At 40.6% G+C, this 24436-nt stretch overlaps 1 protein-coding gene across 1 annotated transcript in view; it reads right to left on the bottom strand.

The window, feature by feature from the left end:
- The window catches only part of LOC120999212 (titin homolog), a 946165-nt gene that overhangs the window by 246304 nt on the left and 675425 nt on the right, over positions 1-24436 (bottom strand). Inside the window, exons 67-68 of the mRNA XM_040430085.1 lie at positions 18723-18761; positions 17308-17349 (exon numbers count right to left, since the gene is read on the bottom strand). Of these exons, the coding sequence (XP_040286019.1) occupies positions 17308-17349; positions 18723-18761 (81 nt within the window). The remainder of the gene's footprint in view (positions 1-17307; positions 17350-18722; positions 18762-24436) is intronic.

Here is a 24436-nt window from a genome sequence, read left to right on the forward strand (position 1 = left end):
ATAGGGATGGCTGTTGTGGAATCCGCTCTAGCTAACTCTGATTACACCATTGAGGCGCAAACTTTTTTCTTGGCTTTATTACGCATGATTTTATATAATAATTATTTTCTCTTCGGAGATGATTATTATATGCAAATCAGAGGGACGGCCATGGGGACGAATGTGGCCCCCACTTACGCCAACATGGTCGTCTCCCATTTGGAGGAACAGCACGTCTATGTGTCCCACCACTTCAGCCATGTGCTGAGGTGGTGGAGATACATAGACGATATTTTTGTTATCTGGACGGGTACCGCCCCTGAGCTACACCTGTTTCACGACTATTTAAATAGCCTGATTCCTGATATACAATTTACCTTGGAATTCTCTACCCACACGTTACACTTTCTAGATGTTAATGTACGGTGCACTGGCGGTGCACTCAGCACTGAGGTTTATACTAAGCCTACTGACCGCAACACCGTCCTGAGGTTTGAAAGTGCTCATCCCCGGACGATGGTGCGGTCATTACCTTATAGCCAGTTCATCAGAGCTAAACGTATAGTCAGTGATACTACATTGCTTAATACTACATTGGAAACTATGACACAAAGCTTTAGACAAAAACAGTATCCAGCCGCTGTATTGCAGCAACAACTAGAACGCATTAAACAAAAAGAAAGAAGTGAATTATTTCAGGATACTCAACGGAAGCAATTCCAGAGAATACCCTTCGTTTCTACTTTTTGTGAAGCGAGTCCATATGTCAATAAAATTCTCAATAAACACTGGCCAGTTCTCAAAACGGAACACAAAAATATCTCTGAATTCTGCAGTAGACCGCTCATCTCCTACAAGAGAGCTCGTAACATAAAAGACAAATTAGTCAAAAATGATATAGGCTCACAAAAAAGCACCCGTCAATTACTTTTGGCCCCTAAAAATTGTGGCAGTTATCCGTGCCTTCACTGTGTAAACTGCAAATACATGGTGAAGGGACGTGAATTCATCCACCCTCAAACTGGGATCTCTTACCCCCTGAAATTTTATTTGACCTGTGACTCGTGTTTTGTGATTTATGTTTTATGGTGCCCCTGTAAACTTTTATACGTCGGTGAAACCACCTGTGACTTCAAGTCCCGGTTTAATCAACACAGGTTTTCCATACGTAAAAAGCGTAGGGAACTGCCTGTTTCACACCACTTCTCGGACATGGACCATGTAGAGGGAGATCTCAAGTTCATGATCCTTGATCATGTTCCGTTACCGCGGACTGGGGGTGATCGCATCAAAATGCTCAAAAAACGCGAGTCTGAATGGATTTTTAAGCTACAAACCATTCGACCGATGGGCTTGAATGTAGAATATAGGCCATGGCTCTTCATATGACTTCCCCCGGTTCTGTTCCTGTCGGTGTACGTGTTGAAAAAATTGTTCTGTTTTTAATGAATATATTTGGATAATATAATTCTTTTATTATTTCACTTTCAGGACCTTTTGCTGGATGGGCTCAGCTCAACGGGAGGCGAGATGCTCATTGTCTGGATTGGTGCGGCTTATTCCCTGATTACTGCGTATTGTAACACACATTTATTACTGCTAGAAGAGCATCTGCTACTGTGGAGGATTTTTTTCACCTGTTAAGGGGTTAAATTGTGACGAGCATTGTGGGAGGGTGATGGCTGCCGCTGTCCCCTCCCCCTTTTTTGCCCGTAGATGCCTGGTGACGGTGCATCGCAGGATAGCACGTCACCTGACACCATACCTGGGGTGTTTTATCCTTGAATTGCTGCATTACCTATTGAATTTACTGTTAGGACGCTTGTCCTTATACCTTTCTGTATGACAGTGTTACGTCCTGCTGCTTGTCATGTGACGTCTCTCTGAGAGGTCACGCGAGACGTTCCAGTGACGTCACGGACATGCGCAGTAGCAGTTCCGGGACGCCGTCTCCATGTGGTGCAACTCGCTACACTGTATCCTCCCTCCATTGAGCACGCCTGATTCCATGCTCGGTCCTGTTATGCTCACAGATGTACAGGTGATATTGATTCACTATTGATTGCCACTTATGTATTTCACTGTAATATTAATATATATACGTACCTGGAAGTCTTGCATATATCGATCATGGCTTTGATTCTTGCTTCCTCCCGGGCTGATCACATTTTTATATTTATGATATGTATCGATACTCTGTTTTTTGTAAAGTTTAGCTAATTGTCAATTATGAATGTGAATTGATCGTGACTGCATAAATACCCAGAATTCTCACATTATTGTATTGCTTGAAAATGGTCCCAGCAAGTGGACCGAAACGTCGCATTGGTGAATAAAGGGTCCCACTTTTTTCACTAAACGGATGTGCCGCGGTGTCTTTCTTCATATATATATATATATATACACACACACATACACACATATATATCTAATATACACTCACCTAAAGAATTATTAGGAACACCATACTAATACGGTGTTGGACCCCCCTTTTGCCTTCAGAACCGCCTTATTTCTATGTGGCATTGATTCAACAAGGTGCTGATAGCATTCTTTAGAAATGTTGGCCCATATTGATAGGATAGCATCTTGCAGTTGATGGAGATTTGAGGGATGCACATCCAGGGCACGAAGATCCCGTTCCACCACATCCCAAAGATGCTCTATTGGGTTGAGATCTGGTGACTGTGGGGGCCATTTTAGCACAGTGAACTCATTGCCATGTACAAGAAACCAATTTGAAATGATTCAAGCTTTGTGACATGGTGCATTATCCTGCTGGAAGTAGCCATCAGAGGATGGATACATGTTCTTATTCTGTTTACGCCAAATTCGGACTCTACCATTTGAATGTCTCAACAGAAATCGAGACTCATCAGACCAGGCAACATTTTTCCAGTCTTCAACAGTCCAATTTTGGTGAGCTCGTGCAAATTGTAGCCTCTTTTTCCTATTTGTAGTGGAGATGAGATGAGTGGGGTCTTCTGCTGTTGTAGCCCATCCGCCTCAAGGTTGTGCGTGTTGTGGCTTCACAAATGCTTTGCTGCATACCTCGGTTGTAACGAGTGGTTATTTCAGTCAACGTTGCTCTTCTATCAGCTTGAATCAGTCGGTCCTCTGACCTCTAGCATCCACAAGGCATTTTTGCCCACAGGACTGCCGCATACTGGATGTTTTCCCTTTTCACACCATTCTTTGTAAACCCTAGAAATGGTTGTGCGTGAAAATCCCAGTAACTGAGCAGATTTTGAAATACTCAGACCGGCCCGTCTGGCACCAACAACCATGACACGCTCAAAATTGCTTAAATCACCTTTCTTTCCCATTCTGACATTCAGTTTGGAGTTCAGGAGATTGTCTTGACCAGGACCACAGACCTAAATGCATTGAAGTAACTGCCATGTGATTGGTTGACTAGATATTTGCATTAAATAGAAATAGAACAGGTGTTCCTAATAATTCTTTAGGTGAGTGTATAAAGCTGAGTGTATGTGTGTGTGTGTGTTTGTCCGCTAAAGTAATCTTCACCGTTGCATATACAATCATGAAATTTGGCACATAGGTACATCAGGTGTTCGGAAAGGTTTTAGAACAGGTCTCAGCTCTCTAGGACGTAACATTCCTGAGATATTCCCAAAAAATGCATTAGCCAATAGAAGCTTGGTCACACGGCCCTTATCAGCCAATAGACGCTCTCAGGTCCTTCAGCCTCCACATACAGTTTTACTTCAGGTTTCCATAGCAACACAGTCATTTATTTTCACTGCTGCAGATGAGCTTTAACCCCTTAAGGACTCTTTTGCAAATCTGACCAGTGTCACTTTAAGTGCTGATAACTTTAAAACGCTTTGACTTATCCAGGCCATTCTGAGATAGTTTTTTCGTCACATATTGTACTTCATGACACTTGTAAAATGAAGTAAAAAAAAAACATTTTTATTTATAAAAAAATACCAAATTTACCAAAAATTTGTAAAAAATTGCAAATTTACAAGTTTCAATTTCTCTACTTCTATAATACATAGTAATACCTCCAAAAATAGTTATTAGTTTACATTCCCCATATGTCTACTTCATGTTTGGATCATTTTGGGAATTATATTAAATTTTTGGGGGATGTTACAAGACTTAGAAGTTTAGAAGCAAATCTTGAAATTTTTCAAAAACCCAATTTTTAGAGACCAGTTCAGGTCTGAAGTCACTTTGCGATAATAGAAACCAACCAAAAATGACCCCATTCTATAAACTACACCCCTCAAGGTATTCAAAACTGATTTTGCAAACTTTGTTAACCCTTTAAGTGTTCCACAAGAATTAATGGGAAATAGAGGTACAATTTAAAAATTTCACTTTTTTGGCAGATTTTCCATTTTAATATTTTTTTCCAGTTACAAAGCAAGGGTTAACAGCCAAACCAAACTCAATATTTATGGCCCTGATTCTGTAGCTTACAGAAACACCCCATATGTGGTCGTAAACCGCCGTACGGGCACACGGCAGGGCGCAGAAGAAAAGGAATGCCATTCGGTTTTTGGAAGGCAGGTTTTGCTGGACTGATTTTTTTGACACCATGTCCCATTTGAAGCCCCCTGATGCACCCCTAGAGTAGAAACTCCATAAAAGTGACCCCATCTAAGAAACTACACCCCTCAAGGTATCCAAAACTGATTTTACAAATGTCGTTAACCCTTTAGGTGTTCCACAAGAATTTATGGAAAATAGAGATACAATTTCCAAATTTCACTTTTTTGGCAGATTTTCCATTTTAATATTTTTTTTACGGTTACAAAGCAAGGGTTAACAGCCAAACCAAACTCAATATTTATGGCCCTGATTCTGTAGTTTACAGAAACACCCCATATGTGGTCGTAAACCGCTGTACGGGCACACGGCAGGGCGCAGAAGGTAAGTAATGCCATACTGTTTTTGTAAAGCAGGTTTTGCTGGACTGTTTTTTTTTACACCCATGTCCCATTTGAAGCCCCCTGATGCACCCCTAGAGTAGAAACTCCATAAAAGTGACCCCATCTAAGAAACTACACCCCTCAAGGTATTCAAAACTGATTTTACAAATGTCGTTAACCCTTTAGGTGACTCCATTTTAGAAACTATGGTATAGGGTGGCAGTATTGTTGGTACTAGTTTAGGGTACGTATGATTTTTGGTTGCTTTATATTACACAATATAAGGCAAGATATCAAGAAATAGCTGTTTTGGCACCGTTTTTATTTTTTGTTATTTACAACATTCATCTGACAGGTTAGATCATGTGATATTTTTATAGACCAGGTTGTCACGGATGCGGCGATACATAATATGTATACTTTTTATTTATTTATGTAAGTTTTACATAATGATTTCATTTTTGAAGAAAAAAAAATCATGTTTTAGTGTTTCCATAGTCTGAGAGCCATAATTTTTTCAGTTTTTGGGCGATTACCTTGGGTAGGGTATGATTTTTGCGGGATGAGATGACGGTTTTATTGGCACTATTTTGGGGTGCGTGTGACTTTTTGATCGCTTGCTATTACACTTTATGAGATGTAAGGTGACAAAAAATGGTTTATTTAGCACAGTTTTTATTTAAATTTTTTTAAGGTGTTCATCTGAGGGGTTAGGTCATGTGATATTTTTATAGAGCCGGTCGATACGGACGCGGCAATACTTTATATGTATACTTTTTTTTATTTATCTAAGTTTTACACTATAACAGCTTTTTTCAAACAAAAAAAAATGTTTTAGTGTCTCCATGTTCTGAGCCATAGTTTTTAAATTTTTGGGGCGATTGTCTCAGGTAGGGGCTCAATTTTTGCAGGATGAGGTGACGGTTAGATTAGTACTATTTTGGTGTGCAAACGCCTTTTTTATCGCTTTCTATTGTACTTTTTGTGATGTAAGGTGACAAAAAAATGGCTCATTTAGCACAGTTTTTTTTTTTTTTTTACGGTGTTCATCTGAGGGGTTAGGTCATGTGATATGTTTATAGAGCCGGTCGATACGGACGCGGCAATACCTAATATGTATACTTAATTTTTTCCCCCTATTTTTTACCAATTTTTTTTAATTTTATTTGGGGAAAATGACATTTTTGTTTATTTTTACTTGAAACTTTAATTTTTTTGGGGGGGGAAACTTTATTTTTTCAACTTTTTTTTTTTCACTTTACTTTTTGTCCCACTTTGGGACTTGAACTTTGGGGAATATATTCCTTTACAATGCATTCCAATACTTCTGTATTGGAATGCATTGACTGTATGAGTAATAATGTGTGTATTACTCATACAGCTTCCGAGTACAGCTTCCGAGGCCTGTGAGATCCAGGGGGCTGGATTTCACAGGCTCTTCACCGGAAGGCAGCGCAATGCCTTCCTTAGACACAGCCGCCTTCCCCCCCCCACAGCCGCATGGGGACCCGATGACACCACCGACCACCGCCGCAACCGCAGGTAAAAGCCGCAAACCCCAGGTCTGAATTGACGATACGGGGGGGAGCCTCCCCGGCGTTGTGACAGTATGCCCGCTGAATAATTTCAGCGGGCATCCTGTCACAATTAACCCCCGCCGCGCCGCAATCGCAGTTTAAACCCATGACATATCGGTACGTCATGGGTCCTTAAGGACTCGGGAAACATGCCGTACTGGTACGTCATGCATCCCTAGGGGGTTAAAGGCAATCTGTCACCAGGATAATCGCTATTGAAGTAAAGTCATGGCCTAATAGCACTTAGTCCCTTATCTAGATGTGCCTTTGTTCCAGCAGTAGATGTTTTTATCCTCTGAAAATCCAGTTTACTTGAAATGCAAATGAGCCAGTAAGGTGCCCAGAGGGGCGTCATTCTTGCAGGATAGAGCCCAGACACGCCCCCTGTCACAATGTGTTCACCCTCAAAAGACTTAAAACCTTGCCCCCAGGCCCAGCTAAGCCACGGCCCTGATCCGGTTAGGCCACTCCCCAGATCCGATTAGGCCATGCCCCTCCCACACCTGAGCCGACAGGGGTTGAAAAAATGAAGGTAAAAATTTACTTCTGTCAGCTGCAGGGGTGGGAGGGATGGTGACTTTCTCCCTGTAGCTCACACTCAGACAGTACACTGCTACTGTCTAAGAGTGAGCTGTTCAAAAGGCCATGCCCCCCTCCCAATCCTCAGCCGACAGATTGAAAAAATGAAGTTAAAAATCAACATTTAGGTCCCGCTAAGTCACGCCTAGATCTGGTTAGGCCACGCCCCCTCCCACTCCTGAGCCAACGCCAATTAAAAAAAAGAAGGTAAAAATCTACTTCTGTCAGCTGCAGGGGTTAAAGGGAGGGTGACTTTCAACCTGCAGCTTACACTCACTTAGGCTCCACTACACTTAGGCTCCATTCAGACGTCCGTAGTGCATTGTGGATCCGCAAATTGCGGATCCGCAATAGACCCAGCCGGCACCCCCATAGAAATGCCTATTCTTGTCCGCAATTGCGAATAAGAATAGGACATGCTCTATTTTTTTCCGGAGCTGCAGACTGGAATATCGGGGCCGCGCTCCGGAAATGTGGATGCAGACATCTCTTCCGGCCCCATAGAGAATGAATGGGTCCACACCTGTTCCGCATAATTGCGGAACGGATGCGGACCCATTCTACGGACGTGTGAATGGACCACGCCCCCGCCCACTCCTCAGCTGACTGAGATTGGAAAAATGAAGTTAAAAATCAACTACTAGGTCCTGCTAAGTCACGCCCATATCTGGTTAGATCACGCCCCCTCCACTCCTTAACCGACAGGGCTTTAAAAAATTAAGGTAAAAATCAACTTCTCTCAGCTGCAGAGGTGGGAGGGGGAATTTCTCCCTGCAGCTCACACTCAGACAGCACAGTGCTGCTGTCTTAGAGTGAGCTGTTCAAAAGGACACGCCCCCAATCCAATAAATGGCACCGTTAAGGGGTGGGCCCCTGTGGAGGTCACTCTCAAGGGGGTGGTATGCTCTGAAAGTCACTGTTAAAGGCTTAAGGCTGCTATAAAGGTCAAAGTTAAGGAGGTAGGCTGCTGTGGAGGTCCAATTTTAAGGGACGGGGCACTGTGGGGGGTCAGTGTTAAGGGGTAGGGTGCTGTACATGTCACTGTTATAGTGGATAGTGTTGATATCTTTTAACGACACACACAAACATTAAATGAAATAGATTAAATATACCCGAGCGAAGCCACGTCCTTCAGCTAATATACATTTTTATATATATATATATATATATATATATACAGTACAGACCAAAAGTTTGGACACACCTTCTCATTCAACGAGCTTTCTTTATTTTCATGACTATGAAGGCATCAAAACTATGAATTAACACATGTGGAATTATATACATAACAAACAAGTGTGAAACAACTGAAAATATGTCAAATTCTAGGTTCTTCAAAGTAGCCACCTTTTGCTTTGATTACTGCTTTGCACACTCTTGGCATTCTCTTGATGAGCTTCAAGAGGTAGTCCCCTGAAATGATCTTCCAACAGTCTTGAAGGAGTTCCCAGAGATGCTTAGCACTGTGAAGTGAAAACCATTTCAGGGGACTACCTCTTGAAGCTCATCAAGAGAATGCTAAGAGTGTGCAAAGCAGTAATGAAAGCAAAAGGTGGCTACTTTGAAGAACCTAGAATATGACATATTTTCAGTTGTTTCACACTTGTTTGTTATGTATATAATTCCACATGTGTTAATTCATAGTTTTGATGCCTTCAGTGTGAATCTACAATTTTCATAGTCATGAAAATAAAGAAAACTCTTTGAATGAGAAGGTGTGTCCAAACCTTTGGGCTGTACTATATATATATATATATATATATATATATATATATATACAGTCCTGATCAAAAGTTTAAGACCACTTGAAAAATGGCAAAAAAAAATATTTTGCATGGCTGGATCTTAACAAGGTTCCAAGTAGAGCTTCAATATGCAACAAGAAGAAATGGGAGTGAGACAAAACATTTTTTGTGCATTCAATTTAATGAAAACAACAAAGAATTGATCAGCTGTTTTTCAGCTGATCAAAAGTTTAGGACCACACCTCCCAAAAAAATGAAACCCCCCAAAACAGAAATCCAACTTCCAAACATGAACTCAGTAATGAGTAGCTCCGCCGTTATTGTTTATCACTTCCAAAATTCGTTTTGGCATGCTTGATGCAAGCGTTTCCATGAGGTGAGTGGAACATTTCTCCAAGTGGTGAAGAAGGCCGAACGAAGGTCATCTACTGTCGGGAACTGTTGTCCATTTTTGTAAACTTCCATCCCCAAAGGTTCTCAATTGGATTTAGATCAAGGGAACACGCAGGATGGGCCAAAAGAGTGATGTTATTCTCCTGGAAGAAGTCCTTTGTCCTGCGGGCATTGTGTAGTTGTAGCGTTGTCCTGTTAAAAAACCCAGTTGTTACCACACAGACGAGGGCCCTCAGTCATGAGGAATGCTCTCTGCAACATCTGGACATAGCCAGCGGCCGTTTGACACCCCTGCACTTCCTGAAGCTCCATTGTTCTACTGAAGGAAAAAGCACCCCAGACCATTATGGCGCCCCCTCCACTGTGGCATGTAGAAAACATCAGGTGGGATCTGCTTGTCATGCCAGTAACATTGGAAGCCATCAGGACCATCAAGGTTACATTTTTTCTCATCACAGAATAAAACTTTCTTCCACCTTTGAATGTCCCATGTTTGGTGCTCTCTTGCAAAGTCCAAACGAGCAGTTCTGTGGCGTTTAAGGAGACGAGGTCTTTGAAGACGTTTTTTGTTTTTGAAGCCCTTCAGTCTCAGATGCCGTCTGATGGTTATGGGGCTGCAGTCAGCACCAGTAAGGGCCTTAATTTGGGTCGAGGATCATCCAGTGTCTTGACAGACAGCCAATTGGACCCTTCGGCTCAGTGCTGATGAAATTTTTTTGGGTCTTCCACTTGACTTTTTTGATCCATAACCCTCAGGATCATTTAATAAATTCCAAATGACTGTCTTACTGTTGTCACAGTCGTTACCTTTGACTGTGACCTTCCGTTCTTGCTCATTCGGCGCTCCTCGCTGAAGTTCTGTTCCTGTGTGTTATTTGTGGTTCTGTATGGGTTAACTCCCCTGTATTCCTATTAGGAGTTAATTCTCTGTCTGCTCCATGGGTGTGGTCTCTCTGCTGCACCCATGGAACCTGTATATAAGGCTGAGGTTTCCTCAGTTCTGTGTCAGCTCTCCTGGTGTGTGTTGTCTTGTCCTGTCCTGCTAATGGTTTGTACTCTCTCTCCCATGCTTCTGACCCATGGGATCCGTGTCTGTCTGTCTGTGCTCTGTGAGTTTCCCTACTTGTTCTTTTGCGTCCTTTTTCCTGTCTTTCTGTTCTGCCAGTTATGTTTAGTTACTTTGTGTTTATTCTGATGTCTGTGTTCAGCAAGCCTTTGCAGCAGAGTGGCATGACAAGGCCATGCAGATTACTACTGGTGGAGCAAGTCCTTCTCTGCTCATTGCCACTCCTGCTCCCTTGCGTGAACTCCTGTTTGTATTATTAGTTGCCCTGTTTAGGATTCATATGTCTGTGTTCAGCAAGCCTTTGCAGCAGAGTGGCATGACAAGGCCATGCAGTTTACTACTGGTGGAGCAAGTCCTTCTCTGCTCATTGCCACTCCTGCTCCCTTGCATGAACTCCTGCTTGTGTTATTATTTGCCCTGTTTTGTATTTACCTGTCTGTTATGTTTGCCTATGTGCCATCGGTACCTTCTGGTACCTGTTGTCCATTCGCTCCTGCTGTCACTGTCTAGGTCACGCTCCAGAGTGGACCCTGGCAACTTTCTGCGGCTAAGTCTAACCCTACCATCTAGGGCTCTAGTGAAAACCAGGAGTTGCTTAGTTACGCCCCTCTGGAGTATTACTAGACAGTGGCGCAGTGGGGGTTTTCTCCCACTGTGCTGACGGTACATAGAGCTCAAGTTTTGTCTGTGCTGCCTTCCCTGTTTTGTTTGTGCAATAAACTCTTATGTGTCTGTACCTGATTTCCGTTTGTTTATTGCATGACGACGCGGTGGTCTCTCCTGGGACCTCCAACTCGTGACAACTGTATCCCACCTCAACAGCGATGGTGCGCTGTGAGAGACCCTGCTTATGCAGTTCAACAACCCCTCCACGTTCAAAAAGGGAGAGTTTTTTTTCAGTGAATCCACATCTTTGCACAGATTTGGCCTTTTAAAGGCATGTGGTCCTAAAATTTGGATCAGCTGAAAAACAGCCTGTTTCAGTTTAATCGTTATTTTCAATAATTGAATGCTCAAAAAATGTTTTGTCTCACTCTCATTTCTTCTTCTTGCATGTTGAAGCTTTACTTGGAACCTTGTTAAGAACCAACAATGTAAAATATGATTTTTTGCCATTTTTCAAGTGATCTTAAACTTTTGATCAGGACTGTATATATATATATATATATATATATATATATAAATACACACACACACACACATATATATAAATACACACACACATATATATAAATATATATATATATATACATACACATATATAAATACACACACACATATACATATACAGTTGCAATAAAAAGTATGTGAACCCTTTGGAATGATATGGATTTCTGCACAAATTGGTCATAAAATGTGATCTGATCTTCATCTAAGTCACAACAATAGACAATCACAGTCTGCTTAAACTAATAACACACAAAGAATTGAATGTTACCATGTTTTTATTGAACACACCATGTCAACATTCACAGTGAAGGTGGAAAAAGTATGTGAACCCCTAGACTAACGACATCTCCAAGAGCTAATTGGAGTGAGGTGTCAGCCAACTGGAGTCCAATCAATGAGATGAGATTGGAGGTGTTGGTTACAGCTGCCCTGCCTTATAAAAAACACACACCAGTTCTGGGTTTGCTTTTCACAAGAAGCATTGCCTGATGTGAATGATGCCTTGCACAAAAGAGCTCTCAGAAGACATACGATTAAGAATTGTTGACTTGCATAAAGCTGGAAAGGGTTATAAAAGTATCTCCAAAAGCCTCGCTGTTCATCAGTCCACGGTAAGAAAAATTGTCTATAAATGGAGAAAGTGTTAATTCACACACAATCGAATGTTCATATAACACAAGTCACCTTGCTGGCAGTTCTGCTTCCAGTAGTCCTTATCAGGCTTCACTGAACATGGCCATATAGCTCTGGGATGCCCTTCTGGGAGAAATATTTCATTCCGGGGACCTTCTGTGGTGTGCCAATGGCCACAAATTTTCTAAAGTCCTACGAGTACAACAGTTTATATGGCAGTAGTTGGTGGGCTAGCAGTGCCGACAAGCCGGCGGTCAGCCGTTAGGCAAGAGGGTTATCCGGTGTCATAAACTTTTTACATTCAAACATTTGGGCCACGGAAGCCTGCCTTGTGCCAGATGAACGCGACGACGACATGGTGGAAGGTGGAGTGGTGGACAAATGGGAGGAGAGAGGAGAAGAAGAGGCAAGACGTGGAGCGCTGAGAGTGTGGCTTTGTGAGTTCTGACGGTGTTGCTCCCGTTGGGCTCAGTGATGGGAGGCCAGGTGCCTTCTTAAGGCGGTCATCCCTAGGTGCGTGTTGGGCTTACAGCGACTTATGCGTTGACAGCACAGGCTTCAGATGGCAACACTATTTTCAGAAGCGAAAACGTTTAAAAAATCCCACACTGCGGAGCCATGTGTCGGCGGACTGGAAGCACCAGATGTGACTGTGCATGGTGGATGGCTCGCTCCAGATACATTTGTAGTCTGCTTTTTGCCTCCTGTCACTGCGAGTTCTTCCTGCTTCTCCTCCTTCTACTCCCTATCTGCTGCTCCGTCTTTTCCTCTGAACTCCCCTCCTCTCCCTCTCTTGTGGGCACCCACGTGACGTCCATCGACACATCATCATCGACACCTTTACCACCACTGAAAATTAGAGATCTCGGAGTAGGCAGCAACAGCGCGGACCACCCTTCCTTGGTCTAATCTGGGTACTGTCGTCAGACCGCTGAGTGGCGGTCGTTTCTACCTCCTATTCCTGATCCGATGCCAAGAATGGCTGCGCATCAGTAAAGTCTGGCAATGGATGGGAAATTAATTCCTCTGACTCAAGTGGAGGGGCTATAGTGGTGGTGGTGTCTTTGGGGGTGCACACAGCAGAGAGTGAGGAGGTTGCAGATACAGATGATGAGGAGGGTGCAGAGGCGGAAGGCTGAGTGAGCCACTCATCCAACTCTGGTGCGTCCTTTGACGTAATCGCAAGCACCTTTTCCAACTTCCCACTTAGGCTCCAGCCTGGTGCACCTGCCCGACCCCTACCACTCCAGCGGAATGGCCTGCCTCTTCCTCTGCCTGTCATTTTCAAAATGACCCTGTGCCAAAGTCCCTAGAGAAGAGCAGTATTTGTAGAAGCAGGTATATCGCAGGCCTCAATCAGTATTTTGTGGAAGCAGGTATATAGAACCCCTTAATCAGTATTCTGTAAAAGCAGGTATATTGCATCTCTCAATAAGTATTTTGTGGAAGCAGGTATATAGAACCCCTTAATCAGTATTCTGTAAAAGCAGGTATATTGCATCTCTCAATAAGTATTTTGTGGAAGCAGGTATAATAAACCCCTAAATTAGTATTTTGTGGAAACAGGTATATTGCACCCCTCAATAAGTAGTTTGTGAAAACAGGCATATAGAACACCTGAATCAATATTTAGTGGAAGCAGTTATATCGCACCCCTCAATCTGTATTTAGTGGAAGCAGGTATATCAAACACCTTAATCAGTATTTTGTGGAAGCAGGTATATCGCACCCCTCAATCTGTATTTAGTGGAAGCAGGTATATCAAACACCTTAATCAGTATTTTGTGGAAGCAGGTATATTGCACCCCTCAATTAGTATTTTGTGGAAGCAGGTACAGTATATAGAACCCCTTAATCAGTATTTTGTAGAAGCAGGTATATCGCACCCTGCAATCAGTATTTTGTGGAAGCCAGTGTAATGCAGGCCTCAATCAATATTTGGTGGAAGCAGGTATATCACACCCCTAAATCAGTATTTTGTAGAATTAGGTATATAGAACCCCTTAATCAGCATTTTGTAGAAGCGGGTATAGCCGACCCCTCAATCAGTATTTTGTGGGAACAGTTATATAGAACACCTGAATCAATATTTGGTGGAAGCAGGTATATCACAACCCTCAATCTGTATTTTGTGAAAGCAGGCATATGAGACCCCTTAATCAGTATTTTGTGGAAGCAGGTATCTCGCACCCCTCAATCTGTATTTGGTGGAAGCAGGTATATTGCACCCCTTTAATCAGTATTTTTAGGGGCAACAGTTATATCACACCCGTTGCAAATAGTTGTTCCAATAACGCTTGTCCCTCTATATACCTGTGGTATCGCAGCAGAACCACACTGAACTGCTGCACAATACAAATGCGCTATAATATACTTTCTATGTTAGAAAGTATATTATAGATATATCACACCCCTCAATCAGTTTTTTGGGGGGCAACAGGTATATCACACCAGTTGCAATTAGTTATTCCAATAGTGTTTGTCCCTCTATATAGCTGCGGTATCGCATCAGAACCACACACAACTGCTGCACAATACAAATGCACTATAATATACTTTTTATGTTAGAAAGTATATTATAAGTATATCACACCCCTCAGTATATCACACCTATCGATAGCACACCTATACCAGTCCTTAAAAGGACTTTTGTGGCCCTATTAGTTAGTGTTTGGTGTCCCTAACAGTCTGTCCCTGCTCCACAAAACAACCTCTCCCTACACTGGCAAAACACAGAATGTAAAATCACTGCCAGATCAGATTCTGTTATAGGGTGGGGGAATTTCCATGTGCTGAAACGTCTCAATTGGCTGTCCTGTCCAACTGATAGATGTGTCATGGGTCAAAGTTCGGCGCAATGCAAAAGAATATGGAGCATGCGAACATCGCCATATGTTTGCATGTTCAGCGAATCGCGAACGAGCAAAGTTCGCAGCGAAACGACAGCTGAGCGAACCACAAGCCTATCTCTATCTGCTCGCCACTGCAACGTTAACAGCAAGCGAATAAACAATGAAGGGAGCGCGGCCATCCCTTCAACAAGCTGATCGTCAAGGTTGTCGGATCCCCGCTGATCTGATATTGAGGACCTATCCTGAAGATAGGTCATTAATATTAAAATCTCAGAAATCTCAGTTAACCATTTTAAATACTATGGGACCATTTATGAATTCTGGTACAACAGTTTAGTTTTCTGGTGCTAAAATGCTGGTGCACATGACTTTTTGCACAAATTTGCGACTCTTGTTCTGCACCACCCCATGCCACTTTAAAAGTGAGCTGAGAGTAGGGCCCAGTTTGCAGATTATATCTGTTTTAAAGGGGTTGTCTAGGAATAGAAAAACATGGCTGCTTTAATCCAGAAACAGTGTCAGACCTGTCTGTTATTGCAGCTCAGCTCCATTGAAGTGAATGAGGCTGAATTGTAATACCACACCCAACCACTGGACAGGTGTGATACTGTTTTTTAGCCTTGGAGAACCCCTTTAAAGGGTTTCTGTCACCCTGCTAAACTCTTCTTTTTTTTTTTGGGCTAGTTAGATTGCTCATAGTGAGATATAGCAGAATATAATGGTATTACTTACTTTCATGCGGCCGATTCTTTATAAAACGAACTTTTATGATATGTTAATGAGGGCTCTACCAGCAAGTAGGGCGTCTACTTGCTGGTAGCTGCTGCTGAAATCCGCCCCCTCGCCGTGTTGATTGACAGGGCCAGCCGTGATCTCCTCCTCCGGCCGGCCCTGTCAGTAATTCAAAAATCGCGCGCCTCGCGTCATTCGGCGCAGGCGCTCTGAGATGAGGAGGCTCGTATCCTCAGCACTCCCTCAGTGCGCCTGCGCCGATGACGTCTTCTCTTTCGGTGATGTCATCGGCGCAGGCGCACTGAGGGAGTGCTGAGGAGACGAGCCTCCTCATCTCAAAGCGCCTGCGACGAATGACGCGAGGCGCGCGATTTTTGAATTACTGACAGGGCTGGCCGGAGGAGGAGATCACGGCTGGCCCTGTCAATCAACACGGTGAGGGGGCGGATTTCAGCAGCAGCTACCAGCAAGTAGACGCCCTACTTGCTGGTAGAGCCCTCATTAACATACCATAAAAGTTCGTTCTATAAAGAATCGGCCGCATGAAAGTAAGTAATACCATTATATTCTGCTATATCTCACTATGAGCAATCTAACTAGCCCAAAAAAAAAAAATGAGTTTAGCAGGGTGACAGAAACCCTTTAAGTCTCATTTTACCTTCTGTGGAATTCGTAAGAGTTTCAAAAATGTTGCAAGCCCCCTACTGGACATAAACCACATGGCACTTGCACCAAATTCATTATTAATGTGTGCCATTTCATAAATTAAGTGCACCAGTATAAACCAAAGACAGACCTAAAACTGACACAAACAACCTCGGCAAATAATAAATTGCTTCTAATGTTTATTTTACGTTAATTTAGTGCTTATCTGACATATTTTATGAGTTTTAATAACTTCTCATGTCATATGTCCACATTTTATGTTTAAATTCAAAAGTCAAAATCATGACACCTCAATTGATTTCTTTTTTAACACAACAATTACAGTAGATCTATCTAATTGATATATTTTCCATTTTGTATAAATATGAAAATTCTTTTTATATTAAACTTGTTTTTTTGCATTTTAATGCAGCTTTCTCTAAAAATGCCATTATACACCTGTCTGAGTGTTACAGTGGATTGCATAGATTTATATGTGTAATTTAGCTGCAGATTCATCAATATTATTTCTAAGTTCAGACACCGTATATTTCATAATGATCACATTTTAAAATATTCACTTTACAGTACTTTAAATCAATATAAATAGTATAATGTAAGTTGTTAACTCTTATAAAGGCTCATGGCTTTTTTTAGTGTTTTTTTTTTTTCCAAATGGTTGATGGTTAATAGTATACGTTGGTAATTAAAATAGTCTAATAAAGCACTGCATTCGGCTTACAGTATAGCATTACACTAGAACTGTTACTGTATGCAGTATTTTGGGCATTTTCTACTTTCTTTTGAAGAAAGAACTAATTAATGTATATTAATATTTGGCAAACACTCATCTATAGCTTCTGGTTAGGTCAGTGTTTTTCATAATACTAAGTAATAACTATGAGAAAACATATTATATATGACTCAATGATATCCTACAAAAATAGGAATTACAGATAGATAAACTATTTAAACAAGAAGAAAGTGTAGGATCAGTAGAATTACTACGGTAGATGTCAGTAGCTAATTTACCTTTTGTTTCCTCTGTTGTTTTCTGTGGCTTCACTGGAGATTCTGAAAATATAGAGGGAAAAAAAGTTCAATAACTTACAGTAAAATTTCAAGTGATTTTGTTTTACAATATTTTAGACTATCATCTGATGCCAGGTTGAACTAATTCATTTTACATGTTTCTCTCAACTGAATTGTATTAGATCTGACAGATGCTCTTTTCCTTTAAATACGGGTACCTTTATAACTGATCTTTAACTAAACAGTAGTGTTTCCACCTTCCTGGGTCCTTAGTTTGAGCTCCTAATGAGAGAGGTTCTGAAAATGATAAATTATATAATGGCACCATCCAAAAGTGTAGATACAGGTAAGGGCTTAAAAACATCAGTAATACAAGATGTATACCATCTTTCCTGGCTGATAAAAGCAATTTAAAGTCACTTTTGCTCTTCCAATGTAGGAGAAATTGCACAGGACACAAAACACAGTCACCTTGCTGGGTGCTGATGTTAGCCTTGCAGTTTACACCTACTATATTTTAGAGCATCTTATCATAATAATAAGCTTGGTGACAAAATCTTAGTCAAATTTTGAATTATATCTTTATATAGTGATTATACATCTGTGAATTAACTCTAAAGAATCAGATTTGACTAGAATATTGTAAAAATTTGAGGTGCATCTGAATCAGAATTTTGGGTGATTTGATTCAGGCAAATTTGGGGGAAAGAGACAGAGATAGAGAAAATAATGATTAAAAGAAAAATCAGAGACTAAAGAGAAGGGAAAAAAAAGCCATACTCAAAATTCCAGGTCAATTGGAGTACTTTCAATTTGGGTAGATAAGGGTCTTGAATAGAATCAGTCAACTGATTAGCCTAAATCGAACCTGAATTGAATTTTGAGTGATTCGCTCATTTAATAGTGATATAAAGAATTCTTTGAAACTGGTCTTCCTTATCCTATGATGAAATATGTCACTGTTAGGACTTCTAGACAGGGTGATTCAGTGGTTAGCAGTGGTGTCTTGTAGCGCTGTTCAAATCTGACCAAGGACAACATCTGGATGGAGTATGTATATTCTCCCTGTGTTTGTACGGGTTTCGTCCTACACTCAAAACATATAGTGATGACAATGTCTATAAAGCGCTGTGGAATATGTTGGTGCCATATAAGCAAGTAAAGTACAGTAAATAACAGTAGACATTGAGAAATTCTATTCACTTTACCCAATAACATTGAGAATGCAAAGACATAATTTCCACATTAAATGAACTGAGAAATCTGATGATTGACTTCTGAGCAGTTCTATCAGCTTCCAGTATAACTGAAAGGTTAAATGCTGCAATTGGTATAGTATGCCTATGAAATGGAGAAAGTTAATACAGATTTTGGCATAAATTATTTCAATAAAAAAGGGTACAGTAGAAAATTACCTTCCTTTGATATTTTTTCAACAGTTGTCTCCAGGGTTTCTAAGAAAGATAATTCAAATATGTAAATTCCACTATTTTTGGTGACAACTAAATTACACTTAAACATTACGTACAGGACAAGCTATACTTTAATGCTATTATTTGTAATTATCATATTATCTTAACACCTTAATGAATAATCAAGTAAATGTATGTCATTATGCTTAAAGGGTTGTATGGAGTTGGCTGCTGAACTGATCCGGGTGCAAACACAGATGCTGCAGACTGTACAATACAGCAGGCACCCGGCTGCAGTGAACACTACCTAATCTTGTCATTTAACCCTTTCGTTGGTGAGGTAATTAGTGATCACGGAATCTATGGGATTAGGCAGAGGGAGGGGGCTCCCTCTGCCTTCCAATTGGAGCCCCTACAGTAAAATTTTGGGGCTCTGGCCATAACAGCCTTGAGCTTTCTGTAAAGCTCTGCATGAGGCATGGCTCAGCAGGTAGTGTCTCAGAATCCCATAGACTGCAATAGTATTCAATTGTGGTGTATGGGACAAGCGATCAGAAGATTTTAGGTCCCAGTTCCCTAAGGAAACTAAAAGCTATTGAGAGGAAAATGAACAAATATATTAAAAACTATATTAAATATATAAAATTTATACTAAATTATAAAATAAAACTATTAAAAAAACGAATCACCCCATTTCCCAAATTTAAACATAAAAATAAATCATAAAAAAGTAACAGGCATCACCATATCACAAAATATAAAAATATTGTTCCTGTGAATTCAACATTGTAATGAAAAAAAATCCACCATTTGCCATTTTTTGTTCACCTTGTCAAAGAAAAAGAAAAATTTGATAATGCCATAATCGTATTGACCCACAGAATAAGGGCAAAATGTAATTTTTAGTGTGCAGTAAATGCCTCAAAAAATTTGAAGAATTTTGTTTGTTATTTTAATTTTTATTGCAACTGAAGTCAACCAATGGCCAATGTGATTTTATGTATCAATGTGAACAGAAAATTTTAAAGGTTATGAATCTTGTAATATGGGGAGAAAAAAAACGAAAATGCAAACATTAAAAAGTGCACAGTCCTTAAAGGTTTAATATTAAAACAAAAATATTCATATGAATCACCCAAAAATATGCTAAATGGTAATATTTAAAACAAAAAATAGGACAGGTGAGAAAAGTGAGCAATTCAGTTTTGGATAATTCTCTGAGCATAGTTTTAGAGCAGTAATTGGCTATTTTATTTAATCACCTCTAAATGCTGCCTTTGCTCATTAATTTTCATATGCAGTCCTCTACAATTAGACTGTGCAATTATATTTTGGGGAAAAAAAATGAAACAGACTCTAATGTGTAGTGTTGATCGCGAATATTCTAATCGCAAATATTTATTGCGAATATCGGCACTTCGAGAATTCCCGAAGATTTCGAATATAGTGCTATATCTTTGTAATCACGAGTATTCTAGATTTTTTTTTCATCAGTACCCTCCTGCTTCTTGCTTGTGAGTTAATGAGAAGGCTGCAATATCTTTGTCTGAGCTTAGCAACATCCCTAGCAACCAATAGGAAAATCGCCTACCCTTTACTATATAAGAAACTCCCCAGCAGACAATTTCTGCTATAAAAAATATAAATATATCACCAGTCCGCAAAAATTGCTATGCAGCAGGTCCGAAAAGTGATGTGGGTTCAATCACGTTATAAACAGGTACAATATATGGGGTTCGGACCGCGCTTCTAGTCCAGGTCAGTATGCAAGTTCTTAGTCCTTCTTACTTCTTCGTTCACAAAGAGAGCCTGAGGGCTGCAAATATCCCTTAAGTAGATATCCTGCAACCAATGGAATTATAATAGTGTGAGTCCGTATGTGACAGTAACCTGCATTGCACTGATTATACTCACAAGATGTGTGTCACACAAAGCGTAAATGTAATCCCTCCGTGGTAAGTTGCACTTGTTCTATCGGAACAGCCACCTTTCCATGCAATCTGGTTAGATCCCCACACGGACCCAGATGGTGTATACCTCAGACCAATCTATATTTCTTTTCTTCAGATTCCTGAAGGTTTTCTGTGGACAAGAATGGCTTCTGCAATAGTGAAGCTCCGTATTCCTTATTAAAAACTTTTTATTTGTCCATACTTACAAGACAACTTCTTAAAACAGCTTTTTAAAACACATAAAATTCCCAGCGTCTGCTGCTTCTGCCCGACCCGGGTTTCACTCCTAGAGCTTCGTCAGGGGCACACTTGTTCTCACCCTCCCCCTCCTTCTTATTCATCCATTGCAACTGATCAGGAGTCAGGTGTGTTCCTCCACAGTATTTTCCTATCCTGCTATTAACCCTATACTGGACTCTCCTCATCCCCAGGGGAACAAATGATATACAAAAAAGCATGCTCATGTGAATAGGGACTTAATAATATCTGCCTTCTTTCCCCTGGGGATGAGGAGAGTCCAGTATAGGGTTAATAGCAGGATAGGAAAATACTGTGGAGGAACACACCTGACTCCTGATCAGTTGCAATGGATGAATAAGAAGGAGGGGGAGGGTGAGAACAAGTGTGCCCCTGACGAAGCTCTAGGAGTGAAACCCGGGTCGGGCAGAAGCAGCAGACGCTGGGAATTTTATGTGTTTTAAAAAGCTGTTTTAAGAAGTTGTCTTGTAAGTATGGACAAATAAAAAGTTTTTAATAAGGAATACGGAGCTTCACTATTGCAGAAGCCATTCTTGTCCACAGAAAACCTTCAGGAATCTGAAGAAAAGAAATATAGATTGGTCTGAGGTATACACCATCTGGGTCCGTGTGGGGATCTAACCAGATTGCATGGAAAGGTGGCTGTTCCGATAGAACAAGTGCAACTTACCACGGAGGGATTACATTTACGCTTTGTGTGACACACATCTTGTGAGTATAATCAGTGCAATGCAGGTTACTGTCACATACGGACTCACACTATTATAATTCCATTGGTTGCAGGATATCTACTTAAGGGATATTTGCAGCCCTCAGGCTCTCTTTGTGAACGAAGAAGTAAGAAGGACTAAGAACTTGCATACTGACCTGGACTAGAAGCGCGGTCCGAACCCCATATATTGTACCTGTTTATAACGTGATTGAACCCACATCACTTTTCGGACCTGCTGCATAGCAATTTTTGCGGACTAGTGATATATTTATATTTTTTATTGTATCTTGGTGGGACATACGCCGAGTCCAGAAATTATGGATATTTTTGATTTCAGAGCAAATATGGTATGCGATGTTGAAAGTATATTTACTGTAAATGAAGGAATGAAGGAAGAAAAAATGATGGGGGGGTTGTTCGCAGAGCTAGAAAAAGATTTGTGTAAAGAGATTAGAACCACCTGGGAAGTCTTATCCTTAGAAAAATATCTTGCGGAGGGTAAGATCCCAGAGGGTCTACGATGGCAGCTCCCCCTGAATACAGAAGATCCTAAAGACATGGATGATTGGGAAAAACTAATGGATTTCTGTGGCTTTAAAGCCATGGAATTCATTATAAAAATACGTAGACAAAAACTAAAAAACATAGGACAGAATATAGAAAAATTACAAGAAAAATTAAAACCCTTCAAAGTAAACAAAGAATATATCAAGCAAAGTGAAAAATGTCAAGTTAATATTACAGTAGCAGATAAAGAAATAAAAGAAAAGAAACAGAAAAAATATCGCAAAACATGCGAAGAATATGAAAATAAAAAAATATATAAATGGAGATTCAGGTCAGAAGCAAATGGGAAGATAAGCAATTTAGAAATGGGTGAGCAGAGAGGAACAGAGGAAAGGAAATATAGTGTCAATATGAGAACTAATGGTTATCCCGGACAGCAGTGGGGGGAATGGGATGCTAATAGAAGAAAGGAATATCATGGGGATCGACCCATTGATACATGGGACATGCAGCAGTATAACGGAAACCACTATGGGTATGGGAGGAATGCCAACCATTATCAACGGCCCAATGTAAGGAAACCATACCAACCATATGGGCGATATAATAGTAATCCGTATAAATTTGTAAAAGAGGACCTTACGGATAGGCAGGGAAATAGGGCAAGACCTATGGAGAGGGGGGAAGAGCCTAGAGTTAAAGTACAAGAAGAGAAAAAGTTAGATCAACAGAATTTTCCACACCAAGCGATCAAGGGTGTACAGAGGGAGGAACAAGAAAAACACGAGAAAGTGCAAGAAAAAATAAACACAATCATACCGAACACCAATACACCGCAAAAAAGAAGGTTCATAGAGGAAAAAGAGGGGGGGGAAAACACAAAATCCGCGAACAAAAAAAGCAAGGTGTCAATGATGGGATATTTAATCTCAGCAGACACACCTTGTCAGAACCCGAAAAAGCGGTACTTAGAAAAGGGTTAAAATTCGCGCCATCGAAAAGTTTAAATAAATTCGATGCCTTTGTAGATGTCCACAAGTACATCAGGAAGTTAAATATAGCCAAATTTTTTGCAGGAAAGGAGTCAGCTAGTAACCAGAATGATGTAGAACAGAAACAAGAATATATACATACGAAATTAAAAGATAAATCAAAATTTTATCCGAAAAACAGAAATAATGAGTGCATAGATGCCTTTAAGAGAAGCATCTTAAATGAATTGGAAAAAATAGATGCAAAAAAGAAAAGGGGCAATCTAACCAAAAAAGAAAAAGATGCACTAAAAACGTTACAGGAAAATTCAGATATAATAATAAAACCTGCGGATAAAGGGGGGGGGGGGGTAGTAATTATGAATATTGAGGACTATGAAGCAGAGGTATTAAGACAGTTGGGAGACAACAAGACCTATGCCGTGCTGAAAAAAGACCCCCTCCTAGAATATAAAAATAAACTACAAACTCTGGTGAAATATGGTGGTGACAAAGGCATCCTGAGCAAAAAAGAGATGGATTATTTAAATATAAAAGAACCAATGACCCCAATTATCTATATACTGCCGAAAATACATAAGAGTATTATAAATCCTCCCGGGAGACCGATAGTATCGGAGATTAATTCTCTTACTAGTAGAATGACGGAGTATATAGACAATTTCCTACAAAAGTATGTACCAATGGCACCTTCCTATTTGAAAAATAGCGGGAGTGTGGTTGAAATAATAAAGGAATTGCAGGGAATTGGGGACAATACGTGGATGGCTACCATCGACGTATCGTCCCTATACACTATCATCCCGAAGAAACTAGGACTGCAAGCAATAAGAGAAACCCTGTACAGTGACCCTGATATGACTAGAATACAAGCGGACTTCATAGTACGATGTGTCGAATTCTGTTTAGAACACAACTACTTCTGGTTCAAAGATCAGTTTTACCTGCAGAAGGTCGGGACGGCGATGGGGGCGAAATTCGCCCCCAGTTTCGCTAACATCTTCATGACCAGGTGGGAAAAGCAGTTCATTGACCCCGTTTTAAAAAAATCCAAGAAAGGGGGAACCCTAAAAACCTGGAAAAGATATATAGATGATTGCCTGTTGATATGGGAAGGGGATAAAAACCTACTTGAGACCTTCATTGCTGGTTTGGAAAATAAAGAATGGAACCTCAGTTTTACCAGTACTATCAGTGCGGTTGCTGTGGATTTCCTGGACCTTACTATATATGCCGAAGAAGGACGGCTCAAAACTAAGACCTTTTTTAAACCAACTGATGTAAACGGCTATATAG

Source organism: Bufo bufo, chromosome 4 (assembly GCF_905171765.1).
Source record: "Bufo bufo chromosome 4, aBufBuf1.1, whole genome shotgun sequence".
NCBI classification, from domain to species: domain Eukaryota; kingdom Metazoa; phylum Chordata; class Amphibia; order Anura; family Bufonidae; genus Bufo; species Bufo bufo.